Source organism: Coptis chinensis, chromosome 8 (assembly GCF_015680905.1).
Source record: "Coptis chinensis isolate HL-2020 chromosome 8, ASM1568090v1, whole genome shotgun sequence".
Lineage (NCBI taxonomy): Eukaryota > Viridiplantae > Streptophyta > Magnoliopsida > Ranunculales > Ranunculaceae > Coptis > Coptis chinensis.
In genome coordinates this window covers 27,338,642-27,360,259 of record NC_141463.1, presented here as the reverse complement: position 1 = coordinate 27,360,259, position 21,618 = coordinate 27,338,642, and the positions used below count along the sequence as shown (strand labels likewise).

At 35.8% G+C, this 21,618-nt stretch overlaps 2 protein-coding genes, 2 non-coding genes and 1 pseudogene across 7 annotated transcripts; 3 read left to right on the top strand and 2 right to left on the bottom strand.

Annotated features, from left to right (window-relative positions):
• The first annotated feature begins 3,123 nt into the window (after nt 1–3,123).
• Nucleotides 3,124–8,432, top strand: LOC147480864 (putative pre-mRNA-splicing factor ATP-dependent RNA helicase DEAH2). Of its 4 annotated transcripts, none has more exons than XR_015204465.1 (8): nt 3,124–3,546; nt 4,909–5,111; nt 5,218–6,302; nt 6,890–7,015; nt 7,103–7,341; nt 7,458–7,576; nt 7,778–7,989; nt 8,094–8,432. XR_015204465.1 is itself a non-coding variant. In XM_086577216.1 (7 exons), the coding sequence occupies exons 1-7, from the start codon at nt 3,265–3,267 to the stop codon at nt 7,902–7,904; spliced, it is 2,181 nt and encodes a 726-aa protein (XP_086433342.1). In that variant the 5' UTR covers nt 3,124–3,264; the 3' UTR covers nt 7,905–8,432. The 4 variants fall into 4 exon arrangements, 1 of the variants encoding a protein (XP_086433342.1); XR_015204464.1 differs by having other exon boundaries at nt 8,082–8,432; XR_015204466.1 differs by lacking the exon at nt 3,124–3,546 and adding an exon at nt 4,291–4,442 and having other exon boundaries at nt 8,082–8,432.
• A 2,001-nt stretch (nt 8,433–10,433) lies between these two features.
• LOC147480863 (uncharacterized) lies at nt 10,434–12,053 on the top strand (annotated as a pseudogene).
• A 579-nt stretch (nt 12,054–12,632) lies between these two features.
• On the top strand, nt 12,633–14,052 carry LOC147480862 (cytochrome c oxidase assembly factor 5-like). The gene is made up of 3 exons (XM_086578765.1): nt 12,633–12,701; nt 12,772–12,875; nt 13,977–14,052. The coding sequence occupies exons 1-3, from the start codon at nt 12,633–12,635 to the stop codon at nt 14,050–14,052; spliced, it is 249 nt and encodes an 82-aa protein (XP_086434891.1).
• Nucleotides 14,053–17,152: 3,100 nt separating this feature from the next.
• LOC147480861 (U2 spliceosomal RNA) lies at nt 17,153–17,347 on the bottom strand. Its single transcript, XR_015207068.1, has one exon. It is a non-coding gene; the product is annotated as a U2 spliceosomal RNA (small nuclear RNA).
• Nucleotides 17,348–19,525: 2,178 nt separating this feature from the next.
• LOC147480860 (U2 spliceosomal RNA) lies at nt 19,526–19,722 on the bottom strand. The gene has a single exon (XR_015207070.1). It is a non-coding gene; the product is annotated as a U2 spliceosomal RNA (small nuclear RNA).
• Nucleotides 19,723–21,618: the final 1,896 nt, after the last annotated feature.

The window sequence follows — 21,618 nt, the reverse complement described above, 5'->3', positions numbered from 1 at the left end:
TTTGTAGTCAAGTGACACACTAAATGAACTCTTCAAGTCCCGCAATTATGGTGACGAACAATCTAACAAAGCATGTCGATTTCGACATGCAAACTACTCTATGGGAGAGATATTTTGACTGCTAGCTAATTAGTCACTAACCACAGTTTTTGTTGGTCTAAACGAAGCATATAAGTTCTGACCTCAATGAAGATGCCTTAGCGACTCTGATCCTTTGGCATTATAGACTGCAATTTCTAGCTACGCTACATTGACTCAATAAACTACAACCTATGCAATGCAATGGGAGCTTTTAAACATTGTAGAGGAGAATGAGGTCAACTGTTGCTAAAGAAACTTACTTCTTTTCAATGATTGAGTGATCTTCTATTTCAAAGATCTATTGGTAACGATATAATGACAGGTTACCTCTTTGTTATTGAATGATTTTAATGGTAGAGTGTTTCAAGTGTGTTTTCATTTAATTACTTGCTTAAGTTTTTAGTTGAAGGAAAAAAGTTGATTTTGTTACAAGTTTGTTTTATGCAATGAAGTATTTTCAGGACCTTGCACAACTTTGATGTTTTGCAAATAAGCTATTGAGCAACCTATTTGTTAGGAGATTAGTTTCAACAAGTCGATACCTCCAAAATGGTATACGAAAAGTTTGTAGCTTGATTAACAAGGTTCTCTTTTGGAATATTTCAAAGGTACAATATGTTTAGTCTTTAGTGTTCACTTCTAAATATACATGTATACGCTTCAAGTTTACTAGGACTGTTCGAACTTTGAAAAAAGCCGCAATTGCACCTCAATTTTAAGTACATAAAAAAGAGTGTAGTTAAGTATTGGGCATTTAGAGGGGTTGATGAAACTATCTTGGGAGACATGGTCACTTACTAGAAAGTATCTTCTTACGTACTATTCTTCCTCCATTTTTACGTATTAGGGTATTTGTACATATTAGGATTTCAAGGCTTCTATACCACCATTCAGGCCTCATTAAGAGAGGAGAATGAGTTTACCTCCTACATAACACTTTTGTGGTTTACATGTTTTCGAGTTAAGCTTATATCTTCAACATATGCAATCTATTAGAAGTCACCAACTGTTTAGTAGTGGTTATGAATCAACTGTTACGATGATGTTAATTGTATAAGGCGAAGGACTGGCCAGAGAGTGCACCAAAGCAATGACCAGAATCAAATGAAGAGGCAACCAAGTAGGTGTAGGGCAAAGCTAGAAAGAAGGAATGTACCTTGGGCTGTACAAATGCAACACTCATCTTCTCATGTAGGTTATGTTGTTCAAGGATACCAATATCTATTAAAAAATCAAGCTTGAACGGTCAGTGGTGTCTCTCAATGACAGGAGTGCGATTCAACCAATGCTCACAAGTACCACCTACTGCAGATCTCTGGCAACATGTGAAGTTTAGGCACGTGCTTATTAATTCCGATGAGACAAATGAACAAGAACCAGGTTAAACTTGCAATTTGTTTTTTGGAATCAGGATCTCAACAGAAAAACATCTCGTGTGAATTTTTCAGCTTATAAAAATACCTACAATTATTGATGGACTTGCATTTTACATTTTTAATGCCATGTTTTGCTTTCTGTGACAGCAGCCCTTTGCAAACAAATACTTACAATCAAAGCCTCCTCATCCAACGACCAGAACTGGAAGCTCGGAATCACAATTTTAGTTTTTTTTACTGGGTTAAATTTGTGTTTAATATTGATATATCATATCCATATTCGAATTGGGTATATTACACCATATATGCTAATTTAGAATGCAGTTTAGTTTACGTATTTTAACATTATCGCTCGCCTATTAACAACCAGTATTGCTTGGGAGTCATGTCAAGTAGTATTGCAAGCTCCCACCGGTGAATTCTTGCCACCATTACTGAGAGAAGCGTTTTAATTTTCTACAAAATGTATGTGTATTTTGCTTTACATATTATTTTAGTTTTGAGAACGGGCTAAAAACATTGAAATGGATTTGTTATTGTTAAAACATTTATTTGTAACTTTTTTGGGTTTTAATTTCAAACAATTGTACTAAATGAGATGTCTCTTATTGGATTGTAATTGATTTGGGAATATAATGTATATACAATTATATTTGAGGAAAAACCATCTATCTCAGGTAAAGCAAATCATGGAAAACAATGAACGTGAATGAGTTAAATATTAGTAGATATGGAACAGAGGTAATACTTTTACTTTTTAAATTGCTATTATTTTACCAAACCAATAACTTCGATTAACAGACAGCCTCCATTCAATTGTCATTTTTTGCAGCCATTTGTATATGATGATATAATATTAATCCAATTCAAAGAGATGCTACAATATTTCATTGACAAATTCAAAATTGACACTCCACCAATACACTCGAAGATAGCAAGTACACAACAACTGTTTCTCTTTCTCTAAACTTCCGATAATAGAGGTGGAATGGTGGGAATACGGACCACCAATATACAAATTTGAAGGGACACCATAAACAATCCAAGAATTTAGCTTCTAGAAGAGCAATTGACTTCTTGCGTTATGTGTATATATTTGAAGTAGAAGATTACAACTATGAAGACCTGGTAGAAAAAAGACAAAAACTTGAAATTGCAAAAAAGAAAACCGATCTTAATGAATCTATATGCTTCAAAATTGTCTAGCAAGAAATTATCAGTTTGCAGAAGAAGATTGAAGATTTAAAGTCAGGCATCAAAAACTAATTTCTTCTAGAATAAGTCCGAAGAATTATGGGTTATATTATTTGTACTAGAAGATTAGATTCGGTTCAGTCCATTATCTTATCTAATACATGACGCTTTGCTTTTAATTTGTGGCTTAGGTTTTTTCCATTGAGAGCCTTATAAAGGATGTCCTGGTAGTCACTTCTTATTCGTGTCTTGACTACCTAGGTAGGTCAACTTAAATAAAATTTAATTTTTTGGTACAAATTATCACTAATTCATAGATTTATTTGATTGAATGTGATTCTAAATTGAGAGATGTTATTCGGTCCTAATTTCTCACCCACTGAGCTTAAAGCTTCGATGTACAGATCTTTAAAACATAATAAGCACCTCTATTCAATATAATAAACACTGTTGCAAGGTCGTGTTGTAGGCACGGGTTATAGCTAGGATGGCAATAAAGTTCCGGGTGGAACACGACCCGTTAACCCAAACCCGAATAAAATTCTTATTATAAAACTAGGGTTTATGAACTGAAGAAAGTTTTCGTTTCAAGGTTTTTTAGATTGAGAGAGAGATGGGGACAGAGAGAAAAAGAAAAGTGAGTTTATTTGATGTAGTAGACGAGACAACAGTTTCATCAGCTGCAAAACTAGCCAAGTTGAATGGTGGGCTAGTTTTTAATAACTCACTAATAAATAAATGGACGGGGCGGGCTTATTCACCGAATTATTACGGAATACTTGAAAAGAGAAAGTCCCTTCCTGTTTGGCAACAGAAACAAGAGTTTTTTCAGGTTTTGAATGCCAACCAAACTTTGATTCTTGTTGGTGAAACTGGCAGTGGTAAAACTACTCAGGTTAGTTTTTCTATTTTACTTTTTTATTTCTTTTATTATTGTGTAGTATGATTGTATGCATATTTTTATGCTTTGATTTTGTGGGAAAGCCTACTTGAATTAGAAACGAAGAATGAAATATATTTGTGGGAAGTGTAATGTTTTGGAGAGAATAGAAGTCAAAAGATGTTTGGTTATTGTGTGTACATCTTTAGGGCATCGTCAACACATTGTTAAAAAGCATCGATAAATGAACTTTTGGCAAATTTTTTAAACAATTTGGACTCCCTTTGCATTGTTTAATCCGTTTGTATAATGTAGTGATTGCTGGAATCTGAAATAAATTCCTCTGAAAAATAGCAATTATTGGGACGTCCCATTTCGGAGAATATGGACAAAATGAAACTCATCATGTAATGTGTGTAGATCAAAATTTATAATCATGTAAAAGGAAAATTCTTTTGGGATGGGACAAGTTTTCCTGTCCCAGTTATAAAATGAAAATAAAAATAAAACCCTGTTGGTGCTTAACGTAGCAATGGTCCTTCTTGATTTGTCTTTTTTCCCATGAAATGTTACTACTTGGTTTGACATTTTGTAAAAGGTTTCCTTGGACAAAAAGGATACCTTTTAGGTTTGGATGTGTCTGGTACACTCGTAATAGTGAAGACTAGTGGTATGAGCTGCACATGCTCAAATCATACTTATGAACCCATTGACAAGTGTCTTATCTTATGAAGACCAACAAACCATTGGCTAAAATGGTGAGAGCAGATTTGATGAGACTGTTTTCAGAAGCTATGAAAAATTCAATATTGTTGAAGATCCTAAACTGGTTGTCTTAGGGACTGATGTTGTGGTGCTCCGTTTTAATTTTTCTTCGATATAGAACGCAATATTTAATACCTGAAGGGATGGTATGTCATAACTCTGGTTAACATCTTCCATTATTTTGGCAATAGGCGATGGATTATTCCGATGTATTTTTTTTCCTTATACTTTCTTTATTTCTTATTATTTCTGTGGTGTGCGGTTCATTTTTCCTCTACTTATTTTTCTTGGAAACTCTGAGAAATCAAGAACGTCATTACATAAATGATTTTTTTTTAATTCTTGCTTCATCTGTCCTAAAAGAGACGTATTCTTTTTTAGGTCATGTGTTAGAAAATTCTACTGGTATCACATACTATAGTTATTAGTTAGTATCTAGTACATATTGGTACATATTGGTGGAAGCCCTTCAGCAACAGTACTCACCAAAGCACTGATATTGAATATACTACTACAATAGAAAACTTGGGAGTATAGTTATATGTGGTTTAACATGGTAGTCTCTCGTCTTCTGTCTAAGTTTTAACAATGTTTAATCTATTGGTTCTGCAGATCCCCCAGTTTGTTCTTGATGCTGTTAACTTGGAAAGTCAAGACAAGCACAAGAAGATGATGGTTGCCTGCACTCAACCTCGTAGAGTTGCTGCTATGTCTGTTTCTCGTCGAGTTGCTGAGGAGATGGATGTGACCATTGGAGAAGAAGTTGGTTACAGCATCCGTTTTGAAGATTGTAGTAGTGCAAAAACTGTTTTAAAGTAAGTTGCTCTTTTGGTACATATGGGATTCTCTATACAGTGTGTTGTAAATTTCTCATTATCTTCTGTGCTCTACTTTGTTTATATTCATTTGCATGGTTGACAGGTATTTAACGGATGGTATGCTCCTAAGAGAAGCAATGACAGACCCATTGTTGGAACGCTATAAAGTGATTGTTCTTGATGAGGCTCATGAAAGAACTTTGGCAACTGATGTCCTATTTGGTCTTTTGAAGGAAGTTCTAAGAAATAGACCTGATCTGAAATTAGTTGTAATGAGTGCTACCCTTGAGGCTGAAAAGTTTCAGGCTTATTTCAGTGGTGCTCCGCTCATGAAAGTCCCTGGAAGACTTCACCCTGTGGAGATTTTTTACACACAGGATCCTGAGAGGGATTATCTTGAGGCAGCAATTAGGACAGTTGTGCAGATACACATGTGTGAGCCTGCTGGTGATATACTTGTTTTCCTTACTGGAGAGGAGGAGATAGAAGATGCCTGCCGGAAAATTAACAAAGAAGTTGCAAATTTAGGTGAGCAGGTGGGGCCTGTCAAAGTCGTGCCTCTTTATTCTACACTTCCTCCTGCTATGCAACAGAAGATATTTGATCCTGCTCCACCTGCATTGAATGACAGTGGTCCCCCTGGAAGGAAGATTGTGGTATCAACCAATATTGCAGAAACTTCTTTGACCATTGATGGTATCGTTTATGTCATTGACCCTGGTTTTGCTAAACAAAAAGTTTATAATCCACGCATACGTGTAGAGTCCTTGCTGGTATCTCCAATTTCAAGGGCTAGTGCCCACCAGAGATCTGGTCGTGCTGGAAGAACACAACCAGGGAAATGCTTCAGACTCTACACAGAGAAAAGTTTCAAGGATGATCTTCAGCCACAGACATATCCAGAGATACTTCGATCAAATCTTGCAAACACTGTTCTCACCTTGAAGAAACTCGGGATTGATGACCTTGTCCATTTTGATTTTATGGACCCTCCTGCACCTGAGACATTGATGCGCGCATTAGAGGTGTTGAATTACTTGGGTGCCCTAGATGATGATGGAAATTTAACCAAACTTGGGGAAATCATGAGTGAGTTCCCCTTGGATCCGCAAATGTCAAAGATGCTGGTTGTTAGCCCTGAATTTAATTGTTCAAATGAGATCCTCTCCATTTCAGCTATGCTGTCAGGTATGTCATATTTTATTTTTAATAACTGTCTATTTGTTCTATACTGAAATTGGTGAAGTCCGTGAGTGTCGTCTTTGGTAGGTGTTTGTGGGGAATTTAGTTTTAGATAAGCATCGGCCAAGTTATTACTTATTACGGCACTCTCAATTACTTTACTGGAGTATTTGATTGTGATATGAGTCCAGTTATGAGGACCATTAAATTTTTCAAGGGATCGGCCGTGAAGGCTCCTCCCCAGTAGGGGGTCAATCGACCAGGCCATGCTACACATTTATAATTGTGAAAACATGTTGAGGTTTTGTTAAAAATTTGCCTTGGTTTGGTATTGTGTCATCAAATGCACACCTTTTTAAGGTATGCAAAGCATTTGTTTGGTCGTCAGAGTTTTCTGGTGTCCAATTAGGATGTCATCAGCCACTCCTGGTTCTCGGTGGCATGTACCATGTACCATAGAAATTATAAGTGCTGATGTAAACGGTTGCAGTTTCTCAGTTATTCTCTCATGAAGCAAATGGCGTCTTTCCTGTTTCCTATCCATCTGCTGACCTACCGTGGGCCTCCTCTGTGATAACAATTTGTTTCTCTAGTACCCAATTGCTTTGTCCGGCCTAAGGAGGCTCAGAAAGCTGCTGATGAAGCAAAAGCACGGTTTGGCCACATCGACGGGGATCATCTCACACTTCTGAATGTGTACCATGCGTACAAACAAAACAGTGAGTTCCAAGTTATGTGTTCATTTATTCAGCATCTAATTCATCTTGTATTTGGTATTTACCTTGTTTTTGGATGGTATGTTGCAGACGAGGATGCTCAGTGGTGCTACGATAATTTTGTAAATAATAGGGCTCTGAAGTCTGCTGATAATGTGAGGCAACAGCTTGTGCGCATCATGGCTAGATTCAACTTAAAACTGTGCAGCACAGATTTCAGCAGTCGAGATTATTATGTAAACATAAAGACAACTATGTTAGCAGGGTACTTTATGCAGGTAGCTCACCTTGAGCGTGCTGGTCACTATTTGACTGTGAAAGACAATCAGGTATCTCTTAAGTGTAGATTTCTCTTGATTGTGTAGTGTAAATCCTAACGTCATGCTGTTCCCTTATCAAAAGTTAGGGTTCAAAATTTGGTGATTCTTATTTCTTGCTTCTGCAGGTTGTCCACCTTCATCCATCAAACTGCTTGGATCACAAGCCTGAGTGGGCCATTTACAATGAGTATGTCTTGACCAGCAGGAATTTTATTCGTACAGTTACAGATATTCGTGGGGAATGGTAAGTTGCTATAATAATTTTGTTTATAGTGGCTGATGTTTTATCATGTGCCCTATTTAACATTTACGGGCACATCTTTACTAGTTGCATATCTTTGTTAGTCCTGTGCAGTACTAGTATTATCTTCTGCAAATGTGCATAAACCTTTTGAAAAGGAAGTATCATGAACTGTGATTGCTAAACCTTCACTTCGCTTTGCAGGCTAGTCGACATTGCACCTCACTACTATGATCTTGCCAATTTCCCTTCGTGTGAGGCTAAGCGTGTCCTGGAAAAGCATTACAAGAAACGTGAGAAGGAGAGGGAGGATAACAAGAGCTGGAAATAAGTTTGACTCGGTCCATTTCTTCTCACCATTAGTTGGGTTCATCTTTGTTGAAAAGGATAGCTTGTTGAAGATAAATGAGCTGGAAGTAAGTTTAATTTATTGATTTGGTCTCCCCTTCAGATGGTTTTATACTGCAATTGAGGGAAGGTTAGGTTGATTTGACTCAGGTCTCTTCAGTTGCATATGCAGGGTGTTCAGGGGCACAAAGAGGTCACTGCCTGAGTCGGAGTCGAGGTTCAGTCGTCCTGTTAATTGTGTACGCTTGCAAGTCTGCAATCTATAATTTTGGTTGGAGTGGTTGGTTTTTGTGGTATGATTAATGTGGTTTAGTACCAAACAAAATTGCTCCCACAAATTCATGTTGTACTAGATTTAAGTCATTTAACTACGGATGTTTTTATATCTGAAAGTTGAGGGAAAATTGCGTTACACAGGTAGAAACACCTCATCCTCTTGTTTCTACAGGCTCTTACTGGTGTTCTAATCAGCTACTGTTTCAGTTAAATGAAATGCAAATTTTATCAACAAGGGTATTATGTTTTTATTTTCCGGATAAACGAAATATTACTTGGACGAGCAACAGAGCAAGAGGCTTTTTATATGGGTCTTTTGCATTTTGGTCCTACTATTAATAGCGAATTTAGGATTTGGTCCACAATTAATCGTTTATTGCAGTTTGGTCCCAAATTGCCGTTAAAGTGTGTTGACCGTGAGTTGACCGAACGGTACACGTCTATTCCATCAATATATTTTCTAAAATACCTATAATACCCTGCACATGTCGTACACGTGACTTATTTGAGGACCAAACTGCAAATATTGTTATTAAAAGTGGGACCAAATTGCAAATATTGCTATTAAAAATGGGACCAATTACTAAAAACTACACATGACATCATCTCATTCATTCAATCCAAGCGGTTTTAGACAATTAACATTTTTTTTTCTTGAATACCACTCCACCACCACCTCCACCCTCCATAACAATCAATCGCCACCACCACCACTATCTAACAACAATGTCAGTCATTAACAATCAATCTTTTTTTTTTTTTTTTTTTTATTTCAAGTTAAGATAAGAGTTGTTAAAAATTTTGTCTCGTTTATTAAGGAGTTTAAGTTGAAATTTCAAATACCCAATCTTTTTTATTTTTATTTTTTTAATTCAAAATTAATTTTTGTAGTCTTATAGTATTTTAAGTTCAATAGGACAAATTAGTATAGTCAAGGCGTTAAAGAGCACCTAAGGCATAATACTCTCTCTCCTTGCCTTAGAAGAAGGCTGTGTGGCGCGCTGATTGAAGTGAGGCACGTAGTAATAAAAAAATAGATAAATCAAATAAAAAATAAAATAAAAATAAAATATGACATAAATTATCACTAAATTACTTAGCCAAACTTTAAAATTAATTTTATGTGATTGTAAACATGAAACCATTGTAGTCATTTAAAAGAAAAATCTTAAGCAATAAGTAAAAAGTAAAATAAAATTCGTATCTCTCAAAACAATCTAGCTCAACTTCAATAAACTAAAATAATGAACCAATCGAATTAAGCCAAATGAGTTCTTTATGAAATAGAACCGTGATTCAAATTTTAGAATCCCGTAAAACTTCATTTAATTCATCTTTGTGTTTTCTTTCAATCCATACAACTTAACAAAACTAGTCAAAATTAAGTTTGAGAGTGTACTCTTAATAAAACTTACTAAATTTGTAAAATTTCTTGAACCATACAACAATTGGATTGGGTGTAAATGTGTCACAAATAGCAAAAATTGTAAAAAAAAAAATGAAAAAATTGTAAAAGTTTAATAAAGTGCGCCTTGTGCCCTCAATTAAAAGCACACAAAAGCGTGAAAAGACGCCTCATGTTAGTATACACGCTGCACTGGTGAGGCACAAAAATGCCTCTCCAGCGCCTAGCATTTGCTACTATTTTGGGACAAATGATTTTTATCTTTGTATAAAGTTGAGAAAACTAGATGGCGGTGATTGTGGAATGGTGATGAATGAGGTGATAATTGAGTAGTGGAGAAGAAGGTGGTAGTAGTTATGGTGGTAAGATATGAAGAATATAAAATGTAAGTTTGGGACTCGGTTAGTTGAGATACACATGGTGTAAGGCGAAGTGGATTGATTAAAATCAAATGATTAAATGATGACTAATTATTAAGGGTAAATATGGTATTATAAAATTTTAGATGGATTGATGAGACCAAAATATAATAAACGATTAATTGTGGACCAAATCCTAATATCACTATTATCACTAGGACCAAACCCTAATATCACTATTATCACTAGGACCAAACTGTAAAATACCAGTTAAGTGATGACTGTTGATTAGTTTCACGTGCAGTACACGTGTTAGGTTAATTTCGGTATTAAGAAAGTATAGACGGACCTATGTCAATTTGGGACCAAACTGCAATAAACGATTAATTGTGGACCAAACCCTAAATTCGCTATTAATAGTAGGACCAAAATGCAAAAGACCCTTTTTATATCCTAGTTTGATTCGTTTAGGTTTTGTCTTCCAGTATTCGTTTCCACAACAATTTTACTATTTGAAAAGGAAGTATCATCTCTTGTACAAGCAACCACGTCTTTTGAGGACTGACTACCTAAATCACCTTATAAATACGTGAGACGAAGTGTATCCCTCGTAATTAGATTTTATCAATTATTGTTTTCTGGAACGAAAAAATATCTGGTAAGTAGTAAGTTAGTTGTGGAGGGTCATTGGAAATTTGGACTAGGAGATTGTGAATTTGATGAAAGTTGAGTTGATCAAATTAAGTACCAGGGTTATCATGTACTAATTATGTGTTTGTTTATGCAAATAAAGGAAGTAAATATTGGGAAAGAGCCCTTGCTTCGACTCATCCTTATGGGTAGGAAAAGCCTTCCAGATCCTAGCAAGAAAATCCGACCTTATTGGGGATTTGTAGAAATGGTCACAACGAAAATCGAAGATGTAAAGGATGCCCTTAAAGGAGGTATACATGTATATACAGTTATGTAACATGTCTCTCTTGCAAATGCTTTTGTACTTTATTTGGAATTAGAATATATGCAATCTTTTTATTTGTTGGATCCTCCTAGCGTATTCAAATACTTTTGTTTTGCAGAGGACTATGTTTTGCAGAGGACTATGATACAAAATCTTTTATTTGGTTTGACTGTTAATTTTTAAGTTATATAACTGAAAATAACACAACTGCCCCCACCTAAATAAAATTGAACTTTATCTTTTTGAAAACAATAAACACATTTGTGTCATTTTTAGTTGCTACAGTCAACCAATCCAAAAGTTAACCGTGTGTTTAGGAGGAGACCATAATTCCCCATCTAGTATAGTGGGGGAAATCCTAGTTGGGTCATCTAGGGTAATACAGTTAACCCCAAAAACTAGAAGACATAAGCACACTTCTCCAGCAAGAACATTGGGTAAGCAAGAGCATTGGATGAAGGAGTTTATCGAATCTTGAGGCATGAGTCGGGTAAAAAGATGCACACCCATTTGATCTACAAGCTTGAATTCCCTCCTGAAGGGGAGAAAAATGAACCACAAGAGTCACTTAGCATAGAGCGTGAAGCATCATTTATCATACAAATAAAGAACCCTGACCAACATGGCTCATCATCCCGGTTTAGTGGACTTGAGACAAAGCGCAAGGCTGTCTTCCCAGCCCACTTACAAGGTCAGTTTGGAAAATTGAGATACACTCATACACTATGGCAGATCCCCAGGACTTTTTGAACTATGAAGGGCGTGAGTTCCTACTTATAGCAGCTTCAGATGACATTGAGGAAGAGTTGGGACTGGAACTGAAGGGGAACCATCAGATGCCTCGTGTTCCGACTTATTGATAACTTTTGGGGAGACTGCATCAGCTAGTCCCCTTCTCAAGGGTACTTGGGATTGAACTAGTTCTAAATCTGACTTCATATGTTTTGCTGCTAGCCACAAGTAATGATACAGGCCTAATAATTTGACCTATTTTACAATATAACTGTTGTTTTGCAGCAATGATACACAGCCCTACTAATTTGACCTACTTTACAGACCTACTTTACAGTGCGCAGTAGTACGTACGGCACATATATGTGTATATGTGCCGAACTCATGTTCCGACGCACATCCACCCCCTCTCTACTCATGTTTCCAAAGTCTAACATCCCATAAAAATTCAGCTCCCCAAAAACAAATAAAATGGATGTTAGACATCCCATGTTAAATTCACCCAAAAAACTTGTTAACTCACCCCAATAAAACAATTGGCTATACCAAATATCCCCTTACTCCTCCCTTCTTTGTTATAGATGAACATATATCTAAAACCATTATTGCACAGTGGGCGAAAATGCTCATATGCGATTTCAGGAGGCCACATCAGCATAATTTTTAAGTAGGTATCTAAAGTTAATTAAAAAAAAAAGAACAATATTTTAATTATTTACAATTCAGTCCTTACTAAAAATTATACCAAATGTTGGATTTGCTCGAGATTGGTTATATGTTTTCGAGATCCATAAAATCATGAGAAAACAATTACACGCCCATCAAAATTATGATTCGTGATATATCTACGGAACATTAAAACACACAAAATGATTCCAAAAAAAAAAAAAAACCCTATCGACATTCATATCTCTTCTCTATAGAGAGTTGGCAGAGCCCGAACGGTTTTATTCAGTTCCCGAAGTGAATTAAAAAGAGAGTATGGCTAAATCTTGCAAAGGGTTGGCAATGGAACTGGTAAATTGTCTTAGTGAATCCGACTGTGTTAAGGTAACACCCCTTTTGTTTCTATACCCAAACGGCTTATTTAGGTTGATGAAAATTTGGTATGTTATTGTAGGTTGAAAACAAATCATATAGGGAGTGTGCTAGTGAAAAGAGCGCCATCCATATAATCGAGTGTGTCGGGTTAAGGGAAACTTATTTCAATTGCAAAAGAGGCCGGTATGTTTCCTTTTCCCATTCTTTTGGAGATTTCGGTCGATGGCCAATTCCCATTTTGTTCATTTGTTTCTCATTTACACATATTTACAATGAAGAGACAAAAACCAATGATGTGGCTCATGTATAAGTTTTTTTTTGACCGTATGTTTTGCCACTACGACGGTTGAAGTAGGCAAAGAGTGACTTTGAGAACTCTTGCTTTAAGGATGTCAACTAAAAAAATGTTGACTATGAGTGCTTTGTGATTGTATTCATCTGTAATTAGAGGCGAGGAGTTTGAATTTGACAAAGTACATTGTGTGTTTTCATCTATAATCATAAACTAGATATTTAAGAGTTTGTTCGTGGGTCGGCCAACCATTTTAATTCTAGGACTACGTTGGTCACTAATAATAGAGTCCCGTGTTATAGAGGGATGAATGTTTAGTGCCGACAAAAGTGGCTCAAATTTTATAGTAACAGCCAGATTTGAGAGGATGAGAACTGGATCACGAGGGGATTTGATACTTGAGTTTCCACTTAACCCGGATTCTAGGCGTCGTTGGTTTTATCCATAAAAACTGCTGCCATCCGTTTCATTCATCTTAAACACAATGCCAGAGGTTTGAGGATCTTCATGTTTAGGATCTGTAAGGTTAAAAAGAAAGATTATTGTGATGTTATTGATACAAATCATAACATATTTATAAATGCTACATGGTTTGATAATTTTTCTGCTCTTATCATATGGTGATCATGTGGTATATATAAGCTAAGGTGGAGATTGTTGTTAGAGAAGGTGATCAAGATGGTTGAACTATTGCGTCTACAATTAGCGAGGTTAGCACATCTGATTTGGTTCTAGGTCTCCATGATCAAAGTTTTTTACATAGGTAAGTCAATTTGGATTTTGTCAATTGTATATACAAATGTGTTATGAGTTTCATTTTTGAGTTTGTTAAATGAATCATCACTAATTAGGATGTTTTAATGTTTGATTTAGTATATTCCCTTTTTTTTTCCCACGATTACAATTTCTATTGATTCGTGACCAAAGCCTTTTAATGCTTCGAGCTGAGTATTATTGGTTCTTATTGAATGTGATGTGAAACCTGTATATAGGAAGGAGAAGGGTATCGAAGTCAAGTCAATCGATATTACTAAGAGGATGTGCACAACTGCACATGCATGTCAGTAATGGTTAGACCCATTAATTTAGGATCTTCACGAGAAAAAATATGCATTTGTTAATTCTAATTTACGAGAGAATTATCAATAACATTAGTGAAAATCGTTTATAGAACTAGGCTTTTATTAAAAGGACTGAAAATAATCTAATTGACAAGATTTAGATCTAATTTTATTTTATTTTTATAATTTAATCTTTTTCTTTTATGTTGATTTATAAATAATCGATTGTTGGTTTGCGATATATGGCAGGATTAGCACCAGAAGGATCTCAGTTCGATGGTCGTCAGTATGATTCGAAGATGAATGATTTGTATGTTTTACTGGATTTATATATTTGAGCTTTTATTATTGGATGTGGAATATGATATTGTATTTTTGGGTTTTTGATTGGATGTGTGTAGACTCACACGATGAGTTTTGATGCAATGAATTTGCAAGAGAACCTTCTCAGGGGAATTTATGCTTATGGTAAGTATCAGCTGCGCCTTTCAGTTTTTCATAAGCATGTGAGATATTTTCTTTGGGAGTTTGAGAAATATTCAAATAATATTTTTTTAGCTAGGTACTAGTTGAATTTACAAGGAAAATCGAGTTTGTTGGGTTTTTTGCTGAATGATTATTTGGCGGTATGTGTTGCATAAGCTGCCTGCTCTCATTGTGTTGGATTATCTGTTGTAAATAGGTGTTTTGCATATTGTACTGCATCATGAGTAGCTCTTGGTTCTCCTAGAAATAAGAATTCCATGTGATTTACTTTTCTTTTTGTTTTTGTAGGTTTTGAGAAGCCCTCTGCTATTCAGCAAAGGGGGATTGGGATTGTTCTTCAAGCAAGGGGCTTGATGTGATCCAACAAGCCTGGTCTGGAACAGAAAGAGGCGGCTTTGCTCCCTCATACTCGATAGCATCAAGATGTTTGTCTTTGGATGAGGGTGATGAAATGCTCTCCGGAGGTTTTAAGGATCAAGTCATTCCTTTTATCCCTTGGACTCTTTGTGTATGTTATCATTAATAATAATTTTGTCGCGTTTTTCAAAAAATTATAGGGTTTACATTTGGCACATATAATAATCATCTGTCATCATTGAGGGAACATGAATATGATCATTTAGATGAACTGTATGTATGATCATTTAGGCAAAATCGTGTATGTGCACCTCAATTAGTAAATTAAAAATGACATTTGGAACAAGAAAAAAAAAAGAGAATACAGTTTTATCAAAAAATTAGGATTTAAGCTTACGTGGCCACCATGAAAAATGCCAACGTCTCTTTCTTTAATTTCTCCTCATATATATCATCATTAGCTGCATAATCATTCTAACGAAAATACACATAATTAAAGCATGACACGCCAAACTTTTAACAGATTTGACATCCCATAGAGATAGACAAAATACATGTAAGACATACCAAGTAAACTACTTTGACAACTGTTTTTTCGTATCTAGCCTTAATCTCTTCTGCCAATGCCTGTCACAAAAAGTGATTCAACAATATATACATAGTATTATTCTTATTTTTTATGAACAAACTTGGAAGTGATTGGTAATAGAGAATGAAGATGGTTGTGAACTTAAATCAAATATATCATTCTACTAACAATCATAACCTATACTAACATTCGCCATTGCCACCTCCATATTTTTTGAAGAAAATAATAGTTCAAACAAAAATTTCAATTTGAGTCCACTATACAATATACTACATCTTTCTGCAGCCTGATAGACCAGATAAAATGGATAGAGTAGAAGCCGCTGGTGGAAGAGTCATAAATTGGAATGGCTATAGAGTACTTGGAGTGCTTGCTACTTCTCGATCCATAGGTATGTTCAATGATTTATCCTTTAAGAAATGGAATTAGTCTTACTTCCTGCTTTGTTTATGCTATCTTACGAGCGTAATTAAGATCTAAATATGATGAATGTAGGCGATCAATTACTTTAAACCGTATGTGATTTTCGCATCGGAGGTTGAGATAACGATTAAAGCGATGGTTTATATGATGTTATGTCAAATGAGATGGCTTGCCAAGTTGTAAGGCATTGTCGAAATGGTCAAATTGGGAGAACATTTGCAAATTCCACCAAGGAAAGTGATGTTTGAAAGCAGCCTTGATCTTAATTTGAGTTGGCAATGGCTCAGGTAGTAAGGACAACATTAGTGTAGTGGTAATTGAGTTGAGCAAATCAAGTTGAAAAATATGTAGCGATGAATTGTTACGCTTTTGTCCATATATAGGCCGAAGTTTTAGTTTTCCATTGTAGTTTTATAATTTTCTTCTACTTGAGCTTTGAAGTTTCAATTTTGAAAAACAAATTGTACAATGATACTTTCCATATGTATGTATGTTTCTATTTTCGGCTTCAAAAGGGTACCAACTCGAACTACTCCTGTGAGTAATCTTATGGTCCAACTCGAAGCAGCATGTAAGCATTTAGAAGAGATTCACCTTATTAGCGATACTGACAGTACACCCCAAAAATGCAAATAACGATTGAATGTCCTCGACTACTAGGTGAACGCATAATTTTCATTCTTTCTTTTCATAAGCTTTCATGCTTTGGTAGGACTCCAGTATAAGAGTTCACAATTAATTCACGTTGTTTGTTTGTTTTAGAAAAAGGACAAATATTACAAACAAGGTTCACTCACAACTGTTGTGGTGATAGAGGTTTTCACCAGACCCAGCAAGTAAACCAAGGCCGATTGCCTAACTAAAAAACCGAATGTGGATCTTTAGCTTTGGTTATGTTGCAAATTGGCATTTTAAAGTGGATCTTTAGCTCTATGGAAGAGCACTTGAATGTGAAATACATCCCAAGAGACGGTGGTTCAAATCCACCAAGGTCCTGTACTATTGTCCATAATTTGAGTAGTATATTAAGTAAGATTCGTCAGTGGTTTTTAACGGATATTATGTAGTTATTATTCCTTTAGATTGTTAAAATGTGAGGTTCGCCCATGTCGCCAAAATGGAAACAATCCCGGCATGGCCGGGTGAAATGCTAGTTTTATATTGAATATCTTGGTCATGAAAATGATATCTTGAGAATGCAAACTCTCATACATAATTTTGTATAATCATCAAAATTTGGTATTTGATTTGGTGGGGGTGAGCCAGGCCTGTGCAATAGTGCAACGCATAGGCGACACATGAGGAACCCAGCAGCTAGCTACTGTTATAGAACCTCCCCTTCAAACATTAATTTAATATCGTGTGAACCATTGGCTCACATATCAGATATTAAACTGATAAGAACAGATACTACACTTGATCTTAGCCAAAAGGCCGAGAAAGGTATGCTTTGGTTATCGTTTGAAGTTCCGTCTTATACTCCCAGCCCCAGTTTAACCGTTTTTACTAGACAGTGTGGGACAAAACCACACATTGAACGCGTGATTACATAAATGTGTGAATTATAGCAACTCTCGAGTTAAGGATGCTTCTAGCTTGCTCAAATGTTGTAGTCAATAAGAAACAATAGATCGATCTATTAGTCTATTCCTTGAGGTTATATTGGTTTGATACTTCATATGATACATCACAGAGGCAAAATTGAAATAGATATTTTTTGGAAAGATTTGTTAGCATTTGTTAGGATAGGGCTTACATAGTTGATATTTTTGGTATCGCATGTATGTTTTAATGTAATGACTGTTAGGGAGGACCTTTGCATAAAGCTGAACACACATAGAATTATTCTAATTATCATTGGAAACAAAACTAGTTTAGTTTTTTTTAGAATAAGGTGCTTCCTTAGATCACCCTCTTGCACCCAGCCTTGTGTAATATCGTTGTTGACCTCATACTCTCTAATTCAAGCTTGACGACTCATCAAATGGGACACTCACTGCTTTGTTTATAGCCATTGTTATACGATATTAAAGATGTATTAGATAATTGTCTGGAAAGTGGAAACTTGTGAAAATATCTAAGAGCATATATTTGTAAAGAGATTTCAAGAACTAGAAGCATTGTATATGTAATTAAGGAGTAATTAATCTGAGATAATTGTATAGATTGAGACAAGTGGATAGATCTGGATCAAGCACTATATGATTAAACCTATAATAAGAAGTGAATAAGAAGTTTTGAAAATAATTCCAGTCAACAGTGTTGCTGTGTATCTCGACTATCAGTGATTATTCGGTACTAATAGCTTTCATCACAAAATCATATTACTTTTGAGAGTCGAACTTAATCCGCCATGTTGATTGTGGATATCAGTATTAAGAAATATGCAAACCAACACGACTTTTAGACTTGAGGATTTTGTTAGTTGTTAATGAACTTTTTGTGAATTGTGTTAAGGAAATATTTCGCTGGTACTTTTTTATTTTTTGTCGGTTTTCTAAAATATAGCACAGACCTATCTAACATATTCCCACTATTCCTTAATTTTTTTATTTACCAAACTAACATCGTCAATATCGACACTATTTAATCACTCAAAAGCCGTGACTGAAATTCCGACTCATAAATATCAGAAAAACTATATCCTGCCAAAGAAGATACTGAAAATTGAGTCAGTCAAATATCATAGAGGCAATTGGAAACTTCACACTTTCACAGACCCTCCTAATTTGAAGCTTAGAATTTGAGATGGCAAAAAAATGTTCCACTCTCATCCTATCTGTAACCAAAGATCAGTTTCCAGCTTTCATTTGTTGTTACTTGTTAGTCAAAGAACTTTTTTTTGGTGAAGGTTGTTAGTCAAGAACTTGAATTCATTCAAACATGCACTTGAAACAAGGATGTTCCTTATTACTTAAAGTTCCAGAAAAATCCCCACTATGATTACTATCCAACTCAAATCCACTTCCTCCAAAGAAGAATCTGTCGTGATAAAAAGATTGAACCATGAAAAAGACATAACACTAGCATTTGAGTATTTCAAGTCAATAACAAACACCAACTCATTTAACACACTCACTCGACTTACCAAACCATGATATATAAACTCCAGTGCGAAAATGAATTAGATGGTGTTCAATATCTTTTACAAAGGATGAACATAGATGGGGTTAATTGTACTGAAGACATTTTCATTGCTGTGATAAATTGTTATAAGAAAGTTAATAAGGCGGCGAAACAAGTGGTGCAGATGTTTTATAGGTTGAATGATTTTGGGTGTAAGCCAATGGTGAAGATTTATAATTGTTTGTTAGATACATTGTTGAATGAAAATAAATTTCATATGATTAATATTGTTTATATGTTTATATGAAGAAAGACAGTAGTCACTATAGAGTGTGAAGCATCAAGCATCATACAAATAAAGAACCAACTGGCTCAGTATACCAGTAGCATCATACAAATAAAGAACCAACTGGCTCATTATCCCAGTCCAGTTGAATTTTTGGGGAGACTGCGTCAGCTAGCCCCCTGCTCAAATTGTATAATCTTGGTCTTGAAACTGATCGTCTTCAGAATTTTAGCCATATCATGCCTTAAAGGCCGACCAGTCTGTTATCAAGAAACTTGGTATTTGATTTGTGCAGTAGTGTTAAGCATAGGCGACACATGAAGAACCCAGCAGCAAGCTACTGTTATGGAACCTCCCCCTACAAACATTAATTTAATATCATGTGAGCCACTACCGGCTCACATATCAGATATTAAACTGATAAGAACAGATACTACACTTGATCTTAGCCAAAAGGCCGAGAAAGGTATGCTTTGTTTAGGTTTTGAAGTCCTATCTTATACTCCCAGCACCCAGTTTACGTGTTCTTGCTATGCAGTGTGGGACAAAGGCATACATTGAACGCTTGATTACGGAAATGCAGTGCAGACTGCAGCGCAGTGTGAGAGGCTGAGAGCCTCTGGAGTTCTAATGGAATGCTTCTAGGCGTTCTAGCTAGCACAGATTTCGTAGTCAATAATAAACAATAGATTGTCTACTGTCTGGTCATTGATATTATATTGCTCTGATAGTTCGTGTCGTTCATTACAGAGGCAAAATTGAAATGAAAATTTGTTGGAAATATGTGTTAGCATTTGTTAGGATATGGCTTACATAGTTGATCATTTTTGGGTGTAACATGTATTTGGATAATGTAATGGCAGTACGGCACCATTGCATCAAACTGAACACACATGTAACATTCACAGAATTATGCCAAATATCATGGGAAACATAACTAGTCAGTTATAATCTTTTTTTAAGGTGCTTCCTTAATTAGATCAACGTCTTGCACACAGCCTTGTCTAACACCGTTGTTGACTTCATACTCTCCAATTCAAGCAGGTCCTCATCGGCTCATCCTCAAGCTTGGCGACTCATCAGATGGGACATTGACAGCTTTGTTCATAACCATTGACCCATTGTTATACTATATTTAAATATATCTAACTACTTTAAAGGAGTCCGGTTCCTCTATAACCGGATACAGATATTAATCTCTATAAGGCTGGGTGCAATGGCACCCCATTCCTTCAAAACTGGAGGGAGTGGCGGTGGTCATTGCCCCCCATCTCTCTATTTTACTCTCCATATATAGAGAGTGAAATGGAGGAATAGAGAGTGCATTCCACGCCACTTGAAGTGGAGTGGTTTGTAAAACTCAAACGGGCACTTTCACTTCAAGTGGTGCAATATGCAATTTCAAACCGCGCCATTTGAAGTAGAGTGGTTTGCAAAGTGTCCCCACCAGATTACATGGTAATTATGAGAACAGTGAATTACTACACTACCCCCACTACTTCTATTTTATTACGGATGTATCCTATTACTCAATTTAATTTAATTTTGCCGTGTGTGTTTTTGCGTAATTAAAACAAAATTTTCCAAATTAATTGACAATTATAAAATAAAACGAATTGCATAACATAAAAAAAAAACATTCCATTATTACAACACACACAAATTAAAATGGCATGAAATAACACAACACTTCCAAAAGATATTCAATTTCAATCGGAATCTTTGTCGCATTCGGTGAAGTCTAAGTTCCTTGATACACCAGACATACGTGCTTGCATATCCAGATTAATTTGACGTTTCATCCCCTTATAATATATTTTCCCCTCTGGTGTCATATCTGAAGTATTTGTGGTCATGATTTTTTACTCCCACTCCAATCTCGCGAGGGTTGGCTCCTTTTCTTTATTTTTACCACGTGAAGAATTTTTTTCACTGGATTCATAAACTTCATAGGCTTTTTTCCCGCGGTCACGCGAGTCTTCAATAGCCTCCATCGCTCGTCGAGAGTATTCTTCAATATTCTTCAGACTGGGTGTATTTTGTGATTCAGCTCTTTTCACTTGTTTTGCTTTTGTCTTACGCCCACGTACCTTTGTCGGCGAAGGATTTCCGGCATACGAGAATCAGGGTGTTGCCCGATCTCGACACCAATCTTTCGACGCGGGTGATGTGAAATCCATATTGTTAATGGAGATGCCAGGTGTCGGTGAGACGTCATGTGGAGCCCATTTATGGTTGTCTTTCAATAGTTCCCATGCGTGATCCATGGTAAAATTCTTGTGACCCGTTGACCTTTCGACATACATCTATTTTGCTTATGTCATCTGTTAAGAAAAATTATACAAACTGTAATATTAAATGAAATA